Source organism: Ambystoma mexicanum, chromosome 7q, assembly GCF_040938575.1.
Source record: "Ambystoma mexicanum isolate Mex_15411 chromosome 7q, UKY_AmexF1_1, whole genome shotgun sequence".
Taxonomy (NCBI): Eukaryota; Metazoa; Chordata; class Amphibia; order Caudata; family Ambystomatidae; genus Ambystoma; species Ambystoma mexicanum.
Genome location: NC_090941.1, coordinates 173,529,807 through 173,548,874, shown reverse-complemented (window position 1 = coordinate 173,548,874; position 19,068 = coordinate 173,529,807). Strand labels below are relative to the sequence as shown.

Sequence of the window (19,068 nt, the reverse complement as noted above, 5' to 3'; positions counted from 1 at the left end):
TGCATGCAGTCAGTTTTCAGGTCCACATGATTACAAGTCATGTAGACCCCAAAGTTATTTCCCAATTTGAAGTCGCATTGGATTCCATGGGGAATTTTTATTACTGCATGAGATAATCACCCCATGCAGTAATGCTTCGGCGTTGCGTTAATTACTGCCACGCAAAAGCAGGCTTAAAGCACGAGTTTCATGTTTGAAACTTGGATTTTGGCAGAGTGGCGAAATAGCTGGTATTTTTTTCAATATTGGACATTTTACTATTTCCACCAGACTTGTTATCTGGAGGTGAAAGACCTGACTGGCGTGGAGGAGGTTAAGTTTTCCAAAGAGAAACTGTACCATAGCTGTGGCCTCTTGGTGCTATTCTGACTGTCCAAGCACAGAAAAGCAGGGCTGTCACAAAATGTGGTGAGGCCCGGGGCAAAACATTTGGTGAGGCCCCCTTTTGATGTTAAGCATTGGGCCCGCAGCAGCACCTTCGCAAACAGGGGACTTGAGAAATCTCCCCTTGAGTTTGTGTGGAGGAGCCCAAATATGGTTTATAGCTACAACTGCAAATCAACTCCAGCAAAGTTAGATGTCTCTACTGAAGAAAGGTTTTATGCCAGACTACCCTTTGTATCATATACAGGATGGCATGACGGCATGTGGTGCCTGACGCCAGCATTAAGGAGCACCCTGCCCCTGTGTGCGCATTAAAACACATATCATACGCAGTGACAGATGGATGATGTACAGTGGAGGCTGGTGAATTTCTGAACTGAAGAGGCTTAAATGTTTGTGCCAACTATGCAGGATCGACAGAGCACAGTGAGGGAGCCCAAACCAAACAAGGGTTGCTTGAGGGGGTTTCTCACTCCCAGGAAAATGTTTGAAACATTGGGTTACACACATGTATTTTACAGCACTTTCTTTGTAAAATTGGGTAGAAATCCATACATTTTGCAATTTGTTTTGTATGGAAGCACATGGAAAAACCCAATAGTTGCAAGTCACCAACCGTGCACAGGAACATTTTCCAATGCATTTCATGCCGCCGTTGTACACAACAAATGCTAGTATAAAGATATATTCATGCTGGTTGTTCCCATGTGGTCCATGCAGGCTGCATCAATATATGCCATTATTACCATGTACGCCGTCCCAGCCAGTAAACATGCCATGCCACAGAAAGTATGTCCAGGCTGACTGTGCACCATAAGTGTTATTACTGGCTCGATTGGCCTAAATTCAATCTGGGCCAATTTAGCCAAGTAGTATGTTTGCTTTAACCTTGATGCACAGTCGTGTTCAACATGGGTAAAGTAAAACAAGCATTGGCAATCCTAACAGTTTGGGATTTCATGTAGGCATGGTAAAAGCGGTGCTGTATTGGTATTAACTGCCCATTGATGGTAGCCGGTGCAAACTGGTTTGAATACCTGAGCATCTAATAGCAGTGCCGGGCAAATGCCTACTACTTATGCACAAGCCAAAACTGTTGGCTTTGCCAATGTTTGTTTTTAAAAGGACTTCAGTGAAAGACACGTAGGGTGCAACACCACTGAGCGGATCTTGCCCTCTCCCGAAATGTTCGATTTTGTTGACTCTACCTGGCTACTTGGGCGGAGCCAGCCCCTGGCTAGGGAGGGCTGAAGCACTCCCACTTTGAGGCAGAAGGCCTCTCTCAGAGTGTCACCAGCCTGTAGCTCTCGTTATGGAGTGGCAGCAGCATCAAACATGCAGAGTACAAATGCCTATCCATGCGATATCAACAGACTAACTTTGATAAAGCCAAAGTCTTAACTTCTGGTCTCAGCTTTTAGATGGCCAAACTCTCCAGAGATTAGCATGGCATTATGAAAGTAAAGGGCCTTTGAATTGATATGATATGATATGATAAGGCATTTGTAACACGCCTATACACGAGTGTTTCAAGGCGCGACGAGGCAGGGAGGGGGGAACAAGGGGAAGACAGACAACGATCCTACTAGGCCAGGTGTCATTCAGATCGCGCAAGTGCAGGGGGAGGGGGAGTGGAGAGATGCATGGGGAAGGGGAGGGGGGAAGTGCAGTACAAGGTAAGTAGAATAAATAAATAAAAGGGCCAACTGGTGGCAAGTGCAAGGTAAGTGCAGAACAAGTGCTGGGAAGGGGGGCTGTAGGGATACAGAGACAGTCCCGCAGTGCAGGGGTTGCCAGGGAGGCAGTGCAAGTGGAGAGTGGCTGGGCCCAGGACCGAGGTCGGTGAGAGTGGCCCAGTTGCAGATTCAGTGCAGTTTCAGAGAAGAATTAGCAGGGGAGAGGGAGAGAGAAAGCAGAAGCAAAGAGGAAGGTTTTGAGGTGCTTCCGGTAATTGGGGTGAAAGGTATGACTAGTGGCCAAAGGGAAGGTGAAATTACTATTCAGGTTCCTAGCTGGGCTTAGGGCGGTAGGGGGGAAGTGGGAGAAGGGCTGGTTGAAGATGTGTCAAGGGCTGGGGGGCCTATTTCTTTGCGATATTTGTGGGGCACCCCAGGCCTTACAGATTGGAAAAATAGGCCAAGGCACTTGTGGAGTGCTTAAATCAATACTTAAGTCAAAATAATACAGTGAGGTGGTTAAAAGCTGCAGATTATCAGTAGGTGTATGTGTCATAAGACTGTTGACATGAGGGCAGCTGCTTGGGGGCCCATTTCAACTGCAAGAGCTGAAAGACCCAGACACCATCCCTCAGTGGGGAGACCGACAGCGCAATGGTTTATTGGCCCCACATTGGCTCCACTCACTATCCTCTTTCAAAACTGTCATCCAGCCCCTGCCGGGCTGACCAACAGAGCTGTGGCCAGATGGAACAAGATACAGACATCAAACGGGGCCTGGGCTTCGCTGTTAAAAGGCCCTGAAATTACTAACCTAAAACATTTCACTGTTAGTACCTGCATTCATAAACATACATTTTTAGGTAATTGAAATTGTGATGTGGGGTTAGCACTTGAATGCCAGGGAGTGATTGGAAGGGAAGTGGTAACATGAGAGATCTCATTCTCACAGCAGTCCTTAAGTGTGACGTTTCAGAAATGAGGGCGAGAGTTAGCTGCTTGTAACATTAAAGCTTCATCAGAATAGTCTCATTCGAATGTGGAAAGATATTAGAAGGGCCCACACAAGTACGTTTGCCCATCCCCCACTGGCTCTGAAGTTAGGGTCCCTCTCAACATTTGAAGTGTTAGTCCCACTCCGTTTCCCCCCAAAAATGTTGCCTAGGTGCACCTCTGATGCCATGACCCCACCCCTTAATTAAGTGGTCCGCAGGTCTGATAAATTTAGGGCTGGGGGCTGGAGCACACACTCACATACAACACTTTCACCCATGCATTCATCCACCAGTCACACAGCTCCTTGAATGCATGCAAACATAAAACCAAACACTGCATTGACACCAACATAAACACCAACATACAAGCACACATTCATGCACATATACATACTCATTTAATTTAAATACACATATATGCTACACATATATACACATTTAAATTAAAATAAAAAACACTTAACTTACCTCCATGCACCCTTGAAAAGCCCCCGAGGAGCCACAGGGGACCGGATGGCCCTCACTCCGACAGGTAGACATGCTGCCTGACAGGCAAGAACTCCTATCAGTCGGCGTGTTCACAATGAGCAAGTGAACACACTGACTGACAGGAGAGGAGTCCTCTCCTGTTAGGCATCATGTCCACGTTTTCAGCTGAATAACGGGAGACAGCAGAGCTCACGTCTGAGCCCTGCCGTCTCCCATTATTTTGCTGTTTGTTGCAGAGCCAAACAGCTTTGCAACAAATTTTTTTCATTCTAAAAAGTAGGGATCACAGATCCTGGGGAGTGAACACTGTTCACTATTAACTAGCATTCTCCAACATTGGAACTTTCATAGATTCTCATGCTGTGAACACTCCCCGCCATCAGGCTGGGAATCCTCGGTAGCATAGAGCAGTTTAAACTTAAACTATTCAGTCACTTTTATGCTGTAGTGCAGTCATTTTTGGTCATACTGCCCACAGCCAATAGGAACATCTCCCTTAACTCCTCCCCTGTCTGCCATCTTCAGATTGTTTACCACACGTTCGTGTTGTGAGTCTTCAAATATGCTCTCTTCAAGTAATCTTCATAAAAAGTGACTTTTATTTCATTTTCGACAAAGAATTCCAACTTTTCAATGACTCTTCTTCAACCAGCGCTGATGCTGATGCTGCAGAGGAGTCTGTGGACCATTTGCACTGCAGGTAATCTTCGGCATTCATCGTCTGTGTAGTTTAATCCTATGTCATGGCTGCGTCCACGACGAAGAGCCTGTTCAAAGCCTCTGCCTGTTGTGGGTTGAAGTATGTCTACATTGAAGACCATCACGAAGACTGACTCTACTCTCGTCACCCGCATCAGGTAATACAGGACTGCGAGATCTGCCAGTCCTTCTCCAAAAAAACACTGCATGATCATCACCGGTGTCTCGTCGCGTGGCTCGAGAATGTGAGTGGGGCCTCTGACTCCGCTTCTGTACAGAGCCATGCCTCTCTACGGCAGGGCAGGACAGCCCAGCGAACCACCTCCAGTAACAGCTCTACGTCGCATGATGTCTACACCAGCATCAGGAAGAAACACAGGTAAGCTTCTGACGACAAGCTGAGATCATTGCACAAGGACTGGTCATCGCCCAAGGTCAGTGCCCAGGGGGTGTCTAAAAGAGCAGCAATGGCCTTTTCCACAGCATGACAGAGGCAACCCTGTCAAGCAAGTCAACTTCAAAGTCTGGTGGCCACTCTTTGTCGTCAATGGTCAAATCAACCCCGTCATCTTCAAAATCGGCACCAAGTAAGTCATCGTCGACGTCCAAGTCTTCATCAAGATCGTCCACACTAAAGCCATCAACGCTGTCCACGAATGCTCCGCCGACGAAACATTTGATGATGAGCAAACAGCCCATCCTGTCGATGAAGACTTCGACTACTATGTCAGTGACTTTAGTCCCCTCGTTGATTGCCCCGTCGACAGGAAAAACTGTGTCTTCTCGCATGATTACAACTACCGCATCATCAATTGTGACAACCATTTCTGCAACCCCAAGCAACACAGTGACAGAGCTCGCTGCTCTACCGCGAGCATCATACCCCAACCTCAGAGTGGGGGTGCTCTCATAGGGGACCATCATAGTGGAATCAAGTCTCTCTTCCTCTGAAGATGTGAAGGAATGGGATGGGATTCATGTCTCCTCCCTCTTCCCCACAATGCAGGACACCACCTCCTAATTAACTAAGGCATTGTTGGAAATGGGGGAGGTTGTACTCTCAGAAGTTCACATATTAAAAAAAAGACCAAACGGGTTCCTGCAGGGGAGATTGCTACCTCACACATAAATAATGCTACAAGGGGGTAATACAAATGCAAATATAGTGATTTCTAGGTAAAGTAACATTGAAAATGTAAGTGACAATTGAACACACGTTCTGATTGTTGTCCTTTATTATGATTTACAATGGAAAACAGAAGCATTAATCCCCTCCATCAATGAGAGTTTATGGGCCATAAAATTCCCAAACTATTTAACTTGAGTGAATTTGAGGGACTGAGGCCCAGAAATTGGGTCTTGGGAGGACAGCTTTGGGGCAATGCGCTCACCTTGGAAGCAAGACGACGCAGAGAAACACAGGTTAAATCCCCAGGTACGTGCTTAGAAACCTCTGGGTATTAAGCTCATTATAAATAATCAATTACAATTACATAGCTGCTGATGGTTACTCTCTGCCTAAACCCAGCGGATCTCCGTTTTTGTGGGATTTTACACCCGGGTAGGGAGAGAGCACAGTAGGTTCCCATATGCAGCAGCACACCAACTCTTGCCTCCCCCCACCATCTGCTCTGGGGTATGTCAGCCAGCCACACATGCCCATTCTCAGTGCAGTTTACTTCAGAGTGCAAAGCACATCAAGCAATAAGCCAATCGGAAAATGTGACCTGCAGGATCATTGATTTTCAACAATTGCGGAGATGGTTGTCATGTCTGTCCACAGAACCCTTTCGGAGAATGGGTACTTTTTGCAAGTGAAGTTATAAAAAGCGAGTCCAAAAGAAGGAGAGCAAGTTGTTTAAGCTGTGGGTGCCTGAGGATGAATCGGAGGAAGATCTTCCTCCATTGAGTTTTCCTCAGGAGCCCTTTCCTGAGAGTTAATGGGGCTCCGTATTCTTCTCCAAAACCTGAGTGACAGTAGTTAGAGGGAGTGGGCGGAGTAGAGCAGGGATGGCAGGATGTCTGAGTACAAACAGGTTACATTCTGACAGTGGCAGGTTTCCCAAAGGAGCCGTCCCCTGAGGAGAGACGGCTCTGAAGTGTTACATTTTGCAACCTTCTCCCACACAACAGCCAAGGATATGCATTTGGGTGTCAGTGAAGAATAAACCTAGTTTCAATAAAATGAATTAATATTGACTAATTAAATGGTAGTGAATGTATCAACCCAGGGTGATTCAGCTCTGTGGGGATTTGAACACATGAGCATTACAGATCCCAGCAATGAGGGACCGACTCACTGAGCGACCAGACAAGTGTCCAGATTCTGTATTTTGGATACAGGAAAACAAGCCCATACAGGCATTCCTGGATAAATGTGTGATCCTCTGAAAATGTATGCATTTGTCATGTTATGTAAAAAACATAGCAGCAACTCTTCAGTGTGCTGTCTATACACCCACACACACATCCCCACACACACACACCCCTACCTATATACCACCACCTCCCACATCCCCTATCCCATATCCCCCTGTTCTACAAGAGAACCAATGAAGTGCTTTGGCAGTAGAATCCTTTCTTTTTTCTCAGTGTTATACAATTCAACAATGTAATGTGGCCTCTTGGCACTAGGTTCTGTAAGATAAATGGATTGGTTGGACTTAGTGAGGAGAGCGTGATAGGAAACATGTGAAACCTGAGGTGTTAATGCATGCAGATCAGAAGTACCTATTTCCTGCATGCTAGTAAGAGTCTACATGAGTTGGGTAGGGCTGTGAAATGTGTGTTGCCACAGAGAAGCCCCCAGTGTCGTTATTCTGCTTGCTTGCTGGCTGCAGTGATGGGTTTGGGAGCGAGGGGTAGAGATTGGTGGCTGTGACTTTAGAGACAAGGCTGTTCAAGTAGCCAGCCCACTGAGCGATGTCCAGTATATGTCGTTTTCTAGATGTTTTTTAAAATGTATTTGAAGAGCAGGGATGTCAATTTTATCAGAAATACTTTACAATTACCCATTTACAGATGGCTGAAGCATTCCCGCAAATGGTGTCTGTACAATAGCATAAAAATGATAACAAGTAGTGAGCCAGTTTATGAAAGTGTAAAAAACACAAGGACATATAACAAAAACAGAAACAAAATGTATATGTATATAAAAAAACATTTGACTTACAAAAGTAACATCAACCCAGGGGGCAAGTGCTTCAAACTAAAGAGTACTATTTAACGCTGCGAAATTACATTATTAAGCATCACTGGAGGTGGTGGTGGAGTGAGACGGGGTATGCGCGAGAGGGTCGGAGGAACGCTCTCTTTAGCAAGTAAGTGCAGTTTAGGTCGTGCCTCGAAGAGAATCACAGTTGGGATTGATTTGATTGTTATGGACAGTGGGTTCCAGTGAAGTGGGGGAGGAAAAGCAAAAGTGAGAGGAGGCAGAGGGAGAGTATGGGACAGTGATGTTGAGTGCAGAGGAGGATCAGAGGGAACAGGTGGTGAGTAAACTGAGGTATAATCAGACAGGTAGTGAGGAGCAAGACCCTTGCTAGCTGTACAGACTAGGAGCGGGTACTTCAAAAGAGAGCGGTTGTGCATGGAGAGCCAACCAGCATGCAGTCAGTAGGTAGGAGTGGGGGAGATCTGGGTAGCTTGTAGAGAGTGCAGATAGCAAAGTTGAGGACTTTGTCTAGAGGGAGGAAGGAGTAGAGAGAAAGGCCAAGGAGAATGAGTGACCAGTAGTCTAGTTTGCTGAGCTCAAGAGTCGAGATTTCTGGTTTTGTAAAGTGGTTAGTAAGACATGGACACATTTGTTAATGTTGAAGAGGTTGATACGAACAGCAGAGACTGTGTTGAATTGATGTAGTCATAGGTTGCTATCAAAGAGAACCCCAAGATTGATGCCTGGGATGAAGGAGGGAAAGGATAAAAATATTTGAGTGTCATCAGCAAAAGGTTGTAGTGGAAACCAAAGAATGAGATAAGTCTTCATAGGGCCGAGGTGTTGAGGGAGGACTGATCCCGACAGGGAGAGAGGTGGCAACAGAGGTTTGCGAGTTCTAGAGATTTTAAAGGATCGACCTTCTAGGTTGGAGGCAATCCAGGCAAGAGCAGATTTGCAAAACCCCAAAGTCCTGGAGAGCGAGATGGAGAGAGGAGCAGCTGACCGTGTCAAACTCAGTAGAAAGGTTGTTTAAGGCGAAAAGATGCACAATGTTAGGTTAGTGAGGTTGAGCTTGGTAATGGCTCAATATGGGTGGGGGTGTGGGGAGTGGTGGAGGAAGTACCTAAGGACACTCCCCATCAGTTTATGCTTCTACAAATGCCAAACCGCTATCTACGCATGCCATAGCAATCATTTCGTAGGTGGTTATGAAGCTGAATTAAAAAAAGAACTGTGTTTATAATAGGCAGGAAAACCCAGACAGTAAAATGAGCATGAGTTGAAGGCAGGCTTACTTTTGAATGATGAGCAATTAGATAGGGTACATCACATGGTCTGTAAAGCAGTTCCCAACGGTTGCATGCGTCATTGTTGGGGCAGCCATTGGTATGCTTAGGTACCTTTAAACGACACCCACAGAAGAATGACACATGCACCACGTCCTCACCATCTCCTTATCTCCTATACCGTTTCTGCCATGAACATGCAACCACCTTACACACGTGCGTGTATGTTCAGCTAAACAGTCTTTCCTAACATGTTTATTGTGACTGTCATTTTGTGTGTATATAGATATATATATATATTTACCTCTGGAGTCTTTCAACAAGATGTGACACCATTATATCAGAGATGCCTGGCCAGGCTTCCTCAGCCAAGTAAACAGCCTCCCTGAGTTCCTCTATTGATCCCGTATTGCCATCACATTCCCGACTCCTTTCTTTTAACTAAAAACAAGAAAGACTTTGTTAGAAAATAATTTTGTTTATTACACCATCAAAGACCTTGTAGAACCCTGCAACAGACATTTGCTCCCAAACCAATGTACTTATGCATCTACTGCAGGGTTCTGCAACTTGCAACTCTGTAGATGCTGTGGACTACGCTGCTCATGATCTCTTACCACTGACTTTACTGGCGAGGGATGATGGAAGTTGTAGTCCAAAAGGGTCTAATGCATTAAGGGTCTCACACAAATGAGATTTCCCGGGCCTTGTGCATCAATAAATCTAAGTGGCCTAGAGACAAAAACAGGAGTACCCCTGAAAAAGTAGTGCAAGAAATTAACGAATATTGCCAGCCTGAAAATATTCATCCAACCTTATGTCATCCTCATCAAGCCAACTTTCTACAGATGAATGCACTGTTTTTATGACCACTGACAAATCACAGATATCTGTGATGGACCAGAGTCTTTGCTCAGTGAGTCATTTCTCGTGGATTCTGTTTCTACGGCGGCTAATCCACAATTATCCCACTTTGCTCATGCAGCTCTGCTGCACAGGCTTGTCTCTGAACCCCACTTGCCATTTTACTCATCTTTCTCTTCTTTTCCGTGCTCCGCGTCCCTCACGTTTTCCTATACTTACTTTCTTTTTGTCTCATCCTCCGCGCTGCCCCAACAGGTCACGCAAGGCATGACCATCTTCTCGCACCACTTTTTTTAATCCATGGGATATCATTTCTTGGGGCACACCCCTCGAAAATTGTCTCATTTGTATTTTTAATTGCACCCATGGGGGACACTCCAGGGACCCTGTCCTTTTTTCTTTTTTCCCTAACCTGTTTTCCATTTTTACCGCTCAGTTTCTACTGTGACATGGATCATGGCCTGCTCAATTGAAAATCATGGCACCACGGAAACCTTGGTCTGCGGTAAGTGATTGCATGCATCCATGATACAATCATAGTCGGTCCACGTTTTCCTCTCGGTCAATATCCATTAATGCCTAACTGCATTAACTTGCCTCATATTCATGTCAGAACAATTTAGAGAAGTAAAAACATAAGCCAGGATGCAATGCTCCTAACAGAACCTCCCCAAGATGTGATGCTTGGTTGGAAAGAAAATCCTATCGGTCATTAACGGAACCTCATATCCTCCGGAAAAAAAAGCACTCATGATGTCCAAGAACAGATCTGATTCCAGTATGGACGTGAGTTATGTATAGAGATTGGAATGACACTGTTCCTATAGGCAATTTACAGGACCGTTGACGCCATGTTTGATATTACTGTCAACATAGATGGCTTTTGAGGATCAATGTAGCATTTTGCATGAAGGTCCTTCATAAGGGAGCCTGCTTGCCCTTTGAGATACCAGGAATGCTCAATGTATGTCAATAAAGTGCAACCCTCATTCTCACCGTCAAGCCCTAGCACAATTTGCACTTGGCGTTTCTGCTTCTTTTGATCTGTGCTGCTTCTCAACTTCTGTAGTATCAAGAAGGCTAATATAACTTTTAAATCTGATTTGCAAGCTAGATTTGTTTGATCCACTGGACTGAACCCCAGGGGCCTTCACTGAATGCGTCTCCATCCCTCACTCCCTGTATGCTCCCCTTCCCCCCCTTAGGACCAACAATTAGAACAGGAGCAATAACAACAAAGTTTATTCGGATAATGCATATCCATAAAACCTAACAGGAAGTATACATACCAACTAGTTCATCACTCACCAATGAAATTGCTAGTCATTTACAAAATAAAACATAAACCATGTGTAAGTCAAAATCATAGAGTATTAAAATGGCTCAAGAATTCAAGATAAGAAGCGCAAAATGTGAACTCATACTCAATTTTCTGAACTATTATTTTACCTAAGGCTTGCTGGACAAAAATGGGCAATTTAAAAATACTTGACCAGGCTCCCAACTTTAAAAGACGTAGCATAGCATCTCTTTAATTTATCAAGGGTAATAACCAACGTCTTCTCAAAAGTTTATACCAGGGACACAAAAAGGCAAGGAGTGAGTATTAGTTACTGGCAGCCATATACCACATAAAGACACCATAGCATCATGGCCACTCCCTCTACATCGCATCGAAGCCCCATTCCAGAACAATTCATAAAATCTTAATTGAGTGCCAAGCCTTCTGTAAACAATTTGGAATGCAGGGTCGGACTGGGACAAGAAATAGGCCTGGTCACCCAAAAGAAAGTGGCCCACCCCTCGCCTCACGGCCCTTGACCTCTGAAGACATCACCGGAAGTGGTGTCATTTGAACCCACCCCAAAGTGACGTCCCAGAAGTGATGAAACACAACCTTTCACCCCTTGACAAAACAGGAAGTGGCATCAAATAGCATTGTTCCTAAGTACACTAAATTACTGGGAATCCAAGCAGAAGTCCAAGGCCTAATGATAATTTGTTATTGTATAGCACTTACACTTAAGCTCTTTTTTTATAGAACAAATATGCATTCAATATCACCCAACCTGTGTTGGTACTCATTTATCGACCTAAGAAGGATGAAAGGCTTTTTGAAGAAAAATAAAAGAATTTGAAAAAAATATATTTCCAAACTGGCCCAGGCATGGCCAGAAACCAATCCCCACCCCCCAGGGACGATTTCGCACCGGCCACGGGCCGAAGGCCGAGCAGCCAATCCGACCCTGTTGGAATGTTATCCAAGTATGGACGCAGTTCACCTTGGACTGTGGTTTTCAGGTACCTCACAGGTGTGGAATGTGATGAAATAACCACTGCCCCGCAGGAGAACAAGGATGGGATGAGCAGTGGCTAAGTCGCCTACTCAGCCCTCGCACTTCTACCTAAACAATGACAGGGATCTCAATCATAAAGGTGAAACAGGCACAGATAAGAGATATAACTCCTTCGCCTATTGTGGTAACGAGGCCCGAGGGCAAGCTATACTCTTAAGAGGGCTGTGAACGAGCTGAGAGTAGCAACCCAAACAGCAATAGTACAACAGTCCAAAATAAGGGAATGTTCAATCAAAGTTCTATACAAATATATATACCTTAATTAAAAACCCATATGCAATAGAAACGGCAAAGGAAAACACTAACAAAAGCCCACTCCTCTAAAGGAAGACAGGGAAATGCAGACTGGAAGGATGCAGGCACTGTGGATACTTAGCAGGGAGGGAAAGGCAATTCATCTCTTCAATGCTGGTAAAAAGGGTAAGTCTTTGGAAAAATGGTGCAAAAGCGGGCTTAACCTGTCTCCAGGGTCCCAACAAATGAAGCAGAGGTCCTGGGGCCTTCCAAAAAGACCTTTCTTGGCATTTCGTCAGTGTGCACCAGGCTTTTTATTATTGTGCGAGCAGGTCTAAGAACGTTGAGAGGCAGCGAGCCCTGGTGATCCAGATCGGGAACAGGCATGGAGTCACGAGTGACCTGGTGCTTGTTGCAGTTCGATGCAGTGTTTGAAGTGTGTGGGTTGAAGGAGTCACTAGGGTTGGCTAGGCGTTCAAGCTTGGGTCGGCTGCAAAGAGAATGCTGGTTTAAGGTTCTGTTCAAAATGTGTGGTTCAAAGAATATTACAGCAGGAGCATCTTGTTCAAGTCAGGGCAATACTCATGCTTTTAAGGGTATGTCTCATCCTCAGGGCACAAGTGTCTACTACGGCGACCGGCAATGGAGTGTTGTGACCTAGGTTTGTGTTGAATTTCTATGTCCAGTCACTGCAGGGATCTGGCCCAATGCAATAACTTGGTGTTCTCTCCCTGCATGGCCATATGCTTCCAAAGAAGCCTGCAGTCTATTTGAACAGTCAAGAGAGACCCAAACACATAGGGTTTCAGCTTGCATATTGTCCAAACTACCACAGAATTGTGACCCAGTTGCGCTCACGTTTGGTCAAGTGCCTACTAAGACATGCACAAGATTGCTCTGCCCCCTCAAGGTTTAGATGTGCAAACACTGTGCCAATTCTGAATTCACAAGCATCTGTATGTGTGTTCCTGCTGATAATCGGGAATCTTTAGTACTGGGGTCTTGATCAAACCATCCTTCAAGCTTTGGAAGGTTGTTGGACATGCAGGTGTCCAGGTGACTTTCTTTGGCAGCTTCTTAGTAGTAACTTCATTAAGGGGAAGGGCAGCGGTCCCATAACCCTTTGATGAAAGGCCTGTTGTAACTGGTGATGTCTTCACCTATGTCTGGGTAATGGGGATGCCACAACTGACCACTACCTGAGCTTTGGCTGGGAGAGGCTTTTTCTTATCGCCACCCACTTGGTGTCCTAAGGAACAGTACGTTGCGCTATCTGGCACTTGAATGCCTTGATAGTCAAGCCTAAATGCCTTGATAGTCAAGCCGGCCTTCTGACTGACTTGAAGCACCTAATTCAAATAGGATAGAAGATCTTCCCAGGTATGGCTGACCATAGCAACATAATCTAGAGAGGCAATGCTGAAGTCCTCTAACCGAGATAGGACCTGATTCACGATCCTCTGTAAGGTGGTAGGGGCATTCTGTAACACAAAGGGCATAACACTGAACTGTTAGTGCACTTCTGGAGTGGAAAATGCTGACCTCTCCTTTGCTTTGTCAGTTCGATCAACCTGCCAGTACCCTGCTGTGAGATCAAAGGTGCTAATAAACTTGACAGTGCCTAATCTGTCAATAACCTCTTCTGGCCTACGCATGGGGTGTGCATATGTCTTGTCAGCAGAATTGACCCCTCTGTAGTCCACACAAACACAGACTCTAGTCTTCCAGCTAGTGGATTAGGTATCAATACCACCATATTGGCCCATGGGCTGTGGGAAGGCTAAATCACTGCTAAGTGTAACCTCTTGAAGCCCTACTCAGTGTCCTTTACTTTTTCAGACATCAGTTGAATTTTGCTCTTCACCGGCTTACTATCTCCAGAGTCATTGTCTCAAATGTGCCAATCCATTTTTCTTGGATTCAGCGAGAACAGACTTGCGTACTGGCCCAACAGCTGCTAGCAGTCCCACAATTGCTGTTCACTTTCGTTGGGGTAGATCTGACCACCCAACAAAGACCTAATGATAGATTCTGCGTGTGACAAGTCTGGGAGGGGATCAGTCTCCTCCTCAGTCCCATCATCAGTCATGGGAGCTAACACCAAGTCATACCTGCTGTAGTGAGGCTATAGCCAGTTGACATCAAAGACCCTTTGCGTCTGCCTGGGATGTTTCTATCAATGGGGTAGTTAACATCACTGATCTTTTCCAGAACTACATAATGCCAATTCCACTTATCATGAAGGGTCTGGGCTTGACAGGTTCCATAATCCAGACCATCTGTACTGGAGTATATTCTGTCACTGTGGCCTTCTGGTTCTGCCAGTGTTTTATGGCCTTCTGGATGACCTTCAGATTCTGGGCTGTTCTCTGTACTTGGCCATCTTGGAATTGAAGCCAAGCCATAATCCACTATGTCGTGGAAAGGAGTTTAGGGATTGACCTCCCATCCTTCCTGCACCAGGCTTAGGCACCAACTAACAGGACGACCAAACAGGAGCATAAAGAGACTGAACCCTACACTGCTCTGTGGTACCTCCTGGTAGGCAAACGGAAGGCATGGCAGAGGAATATCTCACTTTCTCCTGAGGTGCTCTTCCAAGCCACCTATCATGCCTTTCAGTATCTTGTTGAACCGCTCAACCAAAACATTAGTTTGTGGGTGAAAGGCTGTAGTGAATTTATACGTTACTCTACATTCATCCCACATGGCCTTCATGCACGTGGATATGAAGTTGGATCCCCTGTAAGAAATAACTTCTTTAGGGAACTCTGCACAAGAGAATATCCCTATCAAAGCGTTTGCCACAACAGGGGCTTTGATGCTTCCCAAAGGTATTGCCTCTGGGGACTTTGTAGCATGGTCTACCACAACCAAAATATACTGGTTCCTTGACCTGAGGTGGTCTGAAAATCCAAAGGATTCACAATGTCCATGCCTATTCTCTCAAAAGAATTAATGGGGCTTTTGTTGTCCCACCAGACGTAATATATGCTTGACAAGTATAGCAGGACAGAACAAACTCCTACGTGACCTGCCAATGGAATGTCATGAGCCAAGTCCAGTAGGAACCTCCTGTGGCATCAGGGAGCAATCAACCTCTGGTTGGCCAAGGCCTCAGAATTCTCAGTTCTGGCAGGCCACTGAGGTCTGAGCATACCTTGACCTCCACCTCAGGTTGTGGTTCTACACATGTCGGCAACCCTGAGGTTACCAAATTGGGTGTTACCATAGTAGACACCTCTCCAGCAGGAGCAGGTGAATCTGTGAACTTAGGATATGGACTAGGTAGCACAGGGGAACCCATTCTTTTGCTATCTCCAGCTGGTAGAACTCCTTGGCCCATAGCCTCAAGTGCTGCTTCCCATGCTGCTCCCTTGGCCCTAGATCTAGTGACCGCAGCAATGATTTCTTCATCAGACAGGTTATTCCCTAACCGATAGTGCCCTGAAATTGCGTCTTTTACAGCGACACAACACTGGGAGGTTTCTCCCCTCGAGCTAAATTCCATAATAGCCAGCAGGCATCAGGTAAAGCCATCAAACCCACTGACTATGTTCTCTGGACCAGGAATGATGTGATCCTCTTGCACTCACCATCACCAGACAATGGTGATACTCACGGCTCTTTCACGTAGTGCAGGGGGGTTGTTCCCATTTATGAAGGTATGGTCCAAAAAGGTCTGAGTATTCATGGGAAAAAGGGCTTTTGCTGAAGGCCCAGTACCGTTCCCCCTCAGAGTCACTAGAGAACATTCGGCCAGCCCCTGAGTTCATGTCTCTCCATTGTAGAAATTCAAAAAATGTGATGGTTTAAAGAATTTCCCAGTGACAAGCTTCTTGTTTAAGCTAAGTACTCAGCTGGCCCCGTGCAGTGGCAACTGGTTTGAGGAGCAGCCACAGTGGTTTGAAGAGGTTCAAAGAAGTGCCAAAAACGCATCTTCATTTCTCCGGGATGGAACCTGCACTCTTGGTTCCCGGGCGTCCCACGCAATGCCCCTGCCGAGTGGATGGACAGTCACTTCGACCCGAGGCTCGCCAGGGCCAGTTTGGTTTCCCTTTGTTCCTTCCTTTCCTTTAGTTGGGCTGGGTCCACCCCTAGCCCCCATGGTTACCAAGGCCCGGAATACATCGAATTCAAACCTCACAGCACTTTTTGTCCTCCGATTAATGTACCATCGATAGACATTTTTCAAAAAATGGTACTCAACGATCTGAGGAAGATCCAATTTCATGCACCCAAGAGGCACAACTTGAATAGGGGCGAATTGTCACAAATTAAAAATCTCTTTACAGATGAGACTATCACCATTCGACCAGCTGATAAAGGGGGAGCTATTGTGATTCAGGATACGTCTCAATATCATGAAGAATGTTTACGACAACTTTCAGATGTCAATACATATAAGCTACTGTTGCATGAGCCGACACCACGCATCAAAAAGAAACTAGAAGAGATTCTTGCACAAGCAGTAGAAGATGAATGGATCAGCACCAAAACCAAAGCATATCTACTGACCACACATCCTGTAATGCCCCATTTATACACCTTGCCGAAGATACATAAACGATTAGACAACCCACCTGGAAGGCCCATAGTGGCCGCACCGCAAAGCATTCTGCAATCATTGGGGACGTACATAGATTTTTTTCTTCAGCCAATCATCCAAGCCACAACCACATATGTTAAAGATACCACTCATTTTTTGAGAATATTAGAAACAATAACATTAACTCCAGAAGACATTCTATACACTATTGACGTTGTCAGCTTATACACCAGCATTCCACATGACCTTGGACAGAAGGCAGTCGAAGCTCTGCTACTACAAACAGCTGAGATTGGAGCCAACAAGGAATTCCTAATGATTCTTCTTGATTTCATTTCTAAGAATTCAAACTTCACGTACGATGGGAAATACTATACACAAATATCAGGAATGGCCATGGGAGCCACAATGGCACCGGCATATGCAAATTGTTTTATGTACCAATTTGAAACGTCGCATGTACTCAATAACCAAAGATGGAAACGTCACCTTAAGACATGGGTTCGGTACATTGACGATATTTTTGGCATATGGGCAGGTAATCAGAATGAACTCCAAGAGTTTTTGGAATATTTAAATGGAATTGACCATCGTATTCAATTTACACTTGAGATAGGGGATCCCAATATCCACTATCTAGATGTTCAAACCATTATCAAAGACAACAAGATAAACACTACTCTCTACACCAAACCAACAGATCGAAACAACCTTTTGCACCGCATGAGCTTCCATCCTCCAAATACCTTGCGCAACCTGCCTTATGTACAGATGTTACGTATAAAAAGGATAGTGAGTGATCCAGAAGACTGTCAAATTCAGCTTCAGAAACTGCAAGAAAAAATGCAACTGAGAGGTTATCCTGAAACAGATCTAACTGCGGCCAGAGTTAAAACAGATACCCAAAGTCGACAGGAATTACTTGACAAAAAACACGAAAGCACCAGTCCGGAACTTGTGTTCGTAACAAAATTCTCCATACAAAGTAGGCAAATCAAAGCTATCATACACAACAGATGGAATGTGCTTACCAGCGACGAAAGAACAAAAGAACTATTCCCACTTCCTCCGGTTTTCGCATATCAGAAAAGCAGCAATTTACGCAACATGTTGGTTAACACCAGAGGTAGGGCATCCTCGATTAAACCAGACAAACACCCTGGAACATACCCATGTATGAGTTGTGGGAATTGCAACAACATTATCAAAGGCAACATAGTCACGCACCCACGAACAGGAGAAAAAATCAAACTGAAACAGCACGTGACGTGTCTATCAGAAAATGCCCTTGTGGTAAATACTATGTAGGAGAAACATCACGAAAAGTTCGCATCAGGATGAATGAGCACAAATCGAACATTAGGAACAAGAACAGAACTTTGGCAGTTGCCAGACACTTCAATGACAATGGACACTCAATCACCCAATTAAGGTTTTTGATACTTGAGGTGATATCCACCAAAGGTCCTAACTGAGATATTAAGAAATGGCGAGCACAAAAGGAAGCCTATTGGATTGATAGACTGGACTCACAATCACCTAATGGGATGAATGAAGAGTTAGACCTCAGTTGTTTCCTTTAGCATTCTTTTTCTTTTGTCTTCTGATGTATACCCACTTTAATTGAATATATAGTGGTTAGCAATGTAGCAAGGTGGTTTACCGTATTTGCATCCCATAAGTCCATATATGTCTTGCCAGTGGCCTACAAAGGTTTTTTCTTGCCTTCTCCCCTTTTACTATCATCTTGATTCTTTCATACTATGACACTATGACTGTGTATATGTTGGAGATATGGAGATATTTGTAACACACTGTAGGTCTTTGTGCACCACGCAAGGTTGATTTTGAGCCTCACCGAGTATTATGAACTTTCCATCAGGCAGTAGAATACCAGATCAGCATACCCCCGTTTACCATAACAAGCAGACCTAGAGTCCAGCACAGCATGATGCACTCGTTTTCAGGCAGTAGCTAGCCTACTCACAGATGCCACACGTGCACATCAGGATACATCCCCGCCTTTTTCTTCACGATGGTAGCGCCTGCTACACATTCCAGCACATATCACTGCTTACCATTGATCACGCTTTAGCAGGATAGCCAGACGGTATTTAAATTAAAATATATTTAAATATACCAGCACATCTATGCCGCCAGCATTTAAAAAAATGTTTAATCATTATTATTTTCTTAATTTTACGTTTATTTACTCGATTTTTTCATTTCGAGTCAGAAGTCATTCCATTAGGCTCTGGGGGGAAGCAATAGAGACTAGACCTAGGAACACAGGGAAAGATTACATTTAGCATGACCCAACAGTAATTATATTTGTTACAAGATGGCCGCCGCCGTAACGAAGCGTTGGGCAGTTTCCA

At 44.9% G+C, this 19,068-nt stretch overlaps 1 protein-coding gene across 1 annotated transcript in view; it reads right to left on the bottom strand.

Annotated features, from left to right (window-relative positions):
• Nucleotides 1-19,068, bottom strand: part of STK24 (serine/threonine kinase 24) — a 1,188,458-nt gene that overhangs the window by 11,583 nt on the left and 1,157,807 nt on the right. Inside the window, exon 10 of the mRNA XM_069639237.1 lies at nt 8,991-9,127. Coding sequence (XP_069495338.1) covers nt 8,991-9,127 — 137 coding nt within the window. The remainder of the gene's footprint in view (nt 1-8,990; nt 9,128-19,068) is intronic.